At 44.9% G+C, this 6,221-nt stretch overlaps 1 protein-coding gene across 1 annotated transcript; it reads left to right on the top strand.

The window, feature by feature from the left end:
- Positions 1-1,318: 1,318 nt before the first annotated feature.
- On the top strand, positions 1,319-4,375 carry C922_02589 (hypothetical protein; the record flags this gene model as incomplete). The annotated part of the gene is made up of 11 exons (XM_008818188.1): positions 1,319-1,385; positions 1,662-1,706; positions 1,903-1,932; positions 2,113-2,167; positions 2,316-2,383; positions 2,592-2,670; positions 2,885-2,995; positions 3,167-3,218; positions 3,542-3,718; positions 3,904-3,945; positions 4,196-4,375. The coding sequence occupies 11 exons, from the start codon at positions 1,319-1,321 to the stop codon at positions 4,373-4,375; spliced, it is 906 nt and encodes a 301-aa protein (XP_008816410.1).
- Positions 4,376-6,221: the final 1,846 nt, after the last annotated feature.

The following is a 6,221-nucleotide window of genomic DNA, read 5'->3' as shown; positions in this document are numbered from 1 at the left end:
GCAATCTCTCCCCTTCACGCCGCGCACACGGCCTTAATATGTCACTCTTACATACGCAGTAGTAGAAGATATTATATATATATCCATGAATCGATGCGTATAAAAAAAATTATAAATTGCATATAGATATTTTTATATATGTGAATGCAGTTATGTACACCTGCGAGGCTATGCCGACTTTCGCTACCCACGCGATGAAAAATCCATTGACCTTTTGAAAACTCGCTCAATCGTTTTTAATTTTTAAATTTTACCTCGCGACTGCCACTAAGAGACTGCTCCACACCGCAGCGACGTTTTTTGCGTCATTTTGCCAAAATTGTGTAACGTTAAACCCGCCATCGCTAAACTCGTCCGTAGCCGGACAGGGGAAATGAAAGCGCGCGCATATGGGCGTTTCGCCGGCCTTCGTACGTTTTTACATGTACATGCGTGAATGTAGATTGTAGCGATGCAGTTTGCCCTCCTGCAACATTCTTTTGATGTATATAACGTTCCGCATAGGCGTTCCCCCTGCGTACGTATACGCGACCACAGCAACCCCCCCTTTTGCATGTACGGACAAGCCGTTTAACACCCCCTGTTCCACTTCCCTTCTTTTTGTCCCTAGGGATATTCTCACCAGTCGTTTATTTTTTCCCTTTTTTTTTTTTCTGGTAAACCCGTGCAGCTGCTTCCCTTTCCAGTCCACAGTCGTCCAGAAAAAAAAAAACTCACCCCTTGCAAAAATCCGCCTGTATATGTACATATATTAGATCCATTTAAGCATATTTGTTTATATTTGTTATGCCTTTTGCGCGCGCGCCCCCTATCTTTCTAATGTATATTAACCCATTTGTGTAAACATCCCATGTTTTGTATGATATCTTTTTTCGCATTTTTCTTCGAACCTCCGCGCGTGCTCAGGCTGGCCTTTTCATGCATGCCAACAGCATTCGAGCAGTGGGCCCCTGAACATATTTTCACCTCTGGGACACGCGCCACAGTTGCGAGTTTGTCGATTTAAATCACATTTGACGCTAACAACACCTTCGACGCTAACAACACCTTCGACGCTAACAACATCTTCCACGCTAACCACACGTTTAACCCCCCCGCGCGATTGCACAAAATATAAACGGCAAACAGGAAAGTTTACGCCTCTCCCTGCCCTTCGTCGCAGGCGCGCATTTGTAATTTGTCCATCCTGGCCATATCAGCTCATACCTTCCTACGCACATACGCTGTCTCACTTGTCCCGCCCCCGTCCTTGCACTTTTAACGGCGCACATATTCTATTCGCTCTCTTCGAACATCCCCCCAATTCTTGTATACCAAAATGAAGTTTCTCAATTTCTTCTGGATCCCCATCGCTGCGGTCCTAACCCTTGTGTTGGTGTTGAATGGTAAGGATGAGTCCGTCGCGTAAATGGGCAGCCAGAAAAAAGGGAACCAGGAAGAAGCGAACCAGCAAAAAGGGAAAAGAGTAAAGCAAAAGTGTGTCGTCCGATGAAGTGCAAACGGTCATTGTGTTCCTCCATGCTGCGCCACTGGCAGCTGCAGAAATGGCTGCTAACGTAGACCGATCCGTCCACATCAGCACTCCCCCTTCACTACACCAGCCACTGCAAATTTTTCCCACCTCTCCATTCCTCACACTCTTTCTTCGTTTCAATTCGTAGGCTACGCATATTTCAACCAAGACAATTTAATCTTCGCAAAAGAAAGTAACGAGAAAGAGGAAACAAAAGAACGAAAAAAGATGTCTTCGCATGTTTCTCCGCGTGTTTCTTCGCTTTGAACAAATGTGCCACCCAGCTGCTACACCTAGCTGCTACAAAAGTAGCGCCTTCACCCCGCATCTTTACATATCCATTTCTATTCCATCCCCCTCCCCTCCTTCTGCTACCACCCCCAACGTAGAGATCAATCCCGATGCAATCCGTCCCTATGGTAATATATGTTACTCCATTCTTGCACACGAAGTTGCGAAGCGGGTCTGTCCAAATCGCCTCCATGGAGCAGACCACCTTCTTTGGAATATATTCTGCATGTAGATGATGCGTCCATCGTTACTACCCTTCTTATTCTTCACCAACCCATCGCCTCACCCCGTTTTTTTTTTCTTCCCAGGCAGTCACTTTGAGGACGTATACCTAGATATGGACGACGGGAGAAAATTTAAGTGGTACGCCTGAGAGGGAGAAAACAGGCAAAGGGAAGAATGCTCATGCACTTGTTGCTCCTCTTTATCGCCCCTCTCTTCCGCAGCTTCTTGTCTCTCCATACCACTTGGTCAACATTCTCTGCCCTCCCCCCACCTTCTCTCCTCTCAGTTGGTTTGTAAAAGCGGAAGACCACGAAAACAAACCTGTGTTCCTTTACTACCTCGGAAAGGGTGGCTGTAAGTGTTTCGGCATTTCGGTAGATTGTAAAATGTGGTGTTTCTGAGCTTCTCCCAACTGGCACATATATTTGTCCCTTTTTTGTGGATGACCCAATCACTCCTTCGCGCGGGTGGCAGCCACACATGCGCGCATTGTTGCCACTCGTTTTGTTCGTCTGTGATAACTCTCCTTTCGTAAAATCATGCCACCCCATTTTCCTTGCAGACGTCGAGAAGTATGTCAAATTGTTCGACATGATTGTGCAAAGGGTGGACGTGAGCATCTTCTCATGCTCCAACAGGGGGTAAGTAACACGAAGGGACGCACAAGGGTGGTGAAAACGGGCCCACAAAAATGGCCTGCAAAAGGCTTCCGAACGGCCTCCAAATCGCCTCCAAATGAAAAAGCTTCGCCTGTCACTTCCTACGCTCCATCTCGCAACGAAAGGGCGTACACACGTTTTTATTCCCTTCTCATTTCTCACCTCATTCTTTCTTTTCCTCCTTTCTTACCTCCAGCTGTGGAACCAATGAAGGAACTCCGTCTGAGGAACAATTGTACAAGGATGCCCTGGTGCCCCTCAACTATCTGAAGAAGAAACAGACGAAGCAGCTCTTCATTTTCGGAAAGTAAAATTTTATCTACACTGCGGATGAGCGATTGTATATGCCTTGTGGCGTCGTAGAGATGTGGTTTCCGCATACGTGACTGCGCCCTGGCCACTGCACCCACTCTAAAGGTTGCCCCTGTCGCTTCTGCATGGCGATTCGTAACAATTCACTCCCCCTCCCCTTGTGCAGCTCCATGGGATGCGCAGTGGCCCTCGAAACGGCATCCAGGCACCAGAAGGACGTAAGTGTTTTTTTTCCCCCGAGTGGCGTTGGGAAGGCGGCATTTGTAGTGGCCTCACTGCATGCGGCGTGGTAGCCTTCTGTTTTTGCATGTATCGTTGGATGCATGGTTGCATGCATGGTTGCATGCATCATTGGATGTATCGTGGGATGTATCGTTGCCTGTATTGTCGCATGCATTTTTTGTTTCCCCGCCTCGCATTTGGCCACAGGCCAAATGACTTCCCGGAAAGTTGTTTCTTTTTTTTTCTTTTTTTTCCTCCTTTCCACATGCATTATTTCACTCCACATCCTCCTCCAATTTTTCTCTCCCCTCTTCCGCAGATTCACGGCGTGATCCTAGAAAACCCATTTCTCACCATTAGGAAAATGTCGGAGCAAAACTACCCCTTCTTAAATTTCTTCCTCTTAAATTATGAAATTTTGATTAGAACCAAAATGGACAATGAAGAGAAAATAAAAAGATTACACGTTCCTCTGCTGATTAACACATCAGGAATGGTAACTTTTTTGAGGAGGGAGAGGGGAATGATGCAGCTGGGGGAAGCGAAAAAATGAGCGACACGGGGCAGCGTGTGATATGTGTAAACGTGTGTAATGTCATAAGTATGGGACACTTATGTATATCTTCCGATTTTTTTTTTTCTTTTTTTTTCATTTTTTTTTTTTTTTTTTTCTTTTGGTAGGACGAACTAGTCCCCCCTGAGCACTCGAGGATATTATTTGAGGTACAATACTCCTTAAATCCACGGCCACATGCCTGTTTGTTTGCTTCCGCTGTGAGGCCTTCCGCGTTTCGCAGCAATATTTAGATGGCGGCGGAGGTTACTTCAATCGCTTTCTCACATCACCACTTCGCCATTTCAACCGCTTTCTGACTTCACCACTTCGCCATTTCAACCGCTTTCTGACTTCACCTCTTCGCCATTTCAACCGCTTTCTGACTTCACCTCTTCGCCATTTCCCCCCCCCCCGCAGTTCTGCCCGAGCAAGTACAAGTTTAGGTACGTGTCGAAGAAAGGGACCCACAACAACATAATAAAGGGCGATGACGGTTCGTATCACGCGTCGTTGAAGAAGTTCGTCCAAACAGCAATCTCTGTGCGCGAGGGGAAAGCAGAACGACAGATACAGCCACCACCCCCAGCAGCGGCGTAGAATTATTCTCTTCCACCGGGTGAACATCCGTCTTGTCTCGTTTATGCGGGCTCAGAGTTTTACAGTGAAACCATTGAAGGGAAAGAGGAGGATGAATCGATGCATCACCTCACCAGCCGATTCGTCCGCTTCTCCATCAAACTATCACCAAGCTGTCTGTGAAAGTGTTGACCAAAGCAGTTATGATATTGTTTGGAAGCTTCGCCAGATATTTTTTTATGCGTATATTTTCTTTTCGTTTATTTTTGGCGAGGAGATTCCCTTCCACACATACCTGTTCGCCCTCCCCAAGGACAGTACTTCCAATGGGAACGTACAATCATGCAGATTCGCTACCTTTATCTCAATTCGATCATTTTTGTGTGCGGATATCCCTCCCCCTAGCTGCTAATTTGTAACTGAGGCGCGTTTTACCCACCTTTATAGCTAAAACCTTGGAAAAAAAAAAAGAAAAAAAAAATGCATATTAAACCTGTGAATGTAAAAGTTGTTCACTCGAGTGTTTTCTGTGCGTACCTTTTGTATGGCTTCGTTTATTCATCTTTTTCCATTCCATGGAATAACGCCCTTCTTTGTTTGCACATTTTGGGCCACACATCTGAGTTAGGCCTTTTTCATAGCAACCCCCCCAGGATATGCGTCCCTACGGAGGCATGTGCAAAGTGCACCGTTGTTTTTTTGCCCATATTTACATTTATACCTGCGTTACTCACGTGTTACAGAAGACCGTGGGGCGCGCTCAAACGAGTGACGAAAAATGAGCAAAAAAAAGAAAAAAAGCCATTCAATGTGTTTATAATTTGAAAAGAAAAGATTGTTTTTTGTGTCTGTGTTTTTTTCTACCATTTTTCATGTCACTTTATTTTTCGCGTGCTTTTTTCGCACGTGCCGCTTTGTCACCCCTCATCTCACGCATTAGTATTACTCCATTCTTAATATGCATAATTTTTACACCTCATAGTTTTTAAAAAAAAAGATATTTTTAGGTATTAATCTTTATTTTTAATTATGAATATATTTGTTTACCCTTCTTAATTATTTCATTTATTCAGGTCACATAATCGATGCCTTACTAATTGTTTTTTTTTCTTCTTCTTTTTTTTTTGCCAATTCGCTAGACCAATTCAGTTGTGTGCGGTTTATGCATCTCCTAATCAACTTTGCCTATCTGCGCCTTTGGCTTAATTTTTTTCATAATCGGGACGGTGCCTCCACGCGCGTGTCTTTTTGTTTTGCTGCAGACGTTCGATAAGGTCGCGGTCGACGGGGCAGACATATCGAGCTGCTACTTCTGCATCGAGTGAGAAGTCGAATCGGGGGAAATAAAACAGAAAATAAGATAGACGGAATTTTGAAGTCTTTGCAACGATACAATCCCTGCTGCTTTGCATTCCTGTTCTTGTCGATCGAAAAGACGGAAGGGGGGGGAAATTCCCTCAAGGGAGCAGCAAAGAATGTTCCCAAATCATACAAAGGCACAAGCGGCAGAAGCCGCACAAACGGTACCTATGGCAGAGAAGGAACAAAGAGAGGGGGAAAAATTATCAAAGTAGTTACAATTCTCTATCCCTAACCGCGACCTCATTGAATGGCTTTCCTTTTCTTTCCTTCTATTGCAACAGGGACGTAAAACTTTTCCGACTGCCCAATTGCTTCTTCCACGCAACCCCCCTCCTTTTCGCACGTAGAGTTTGCATCCATCCTTACTACAACGCGGCGACAATAAAGCGGCATCTCCAAAAATGGCATTTTTTTTTGGGGTTCGTGGAGCAGAGGGATAAAAAAGAAGCATATGCTATACTAATTTGTTTTAATTATTCAGTTTTTATATAGTATGTGATATGTT

This window comes from Plasmodium inui (genome assembly GCF_000524495.1).
Source record: "Plasmodium inui San Antonio 1 unplaced genomic scaffold supercont1.9, whole genome shotgun sequence".
NCBI classification, from domain to species: Eukaryota; Apicomplexa; class Aconoidasida; order Haemosporida; family Plasmodiidae; genus Plasmodium; species Plasmodium inui.
Note: the sequence above shows the minus strand (reverse complement) of the source record. Positions and strands in the feature narration are given on the sequence as shown.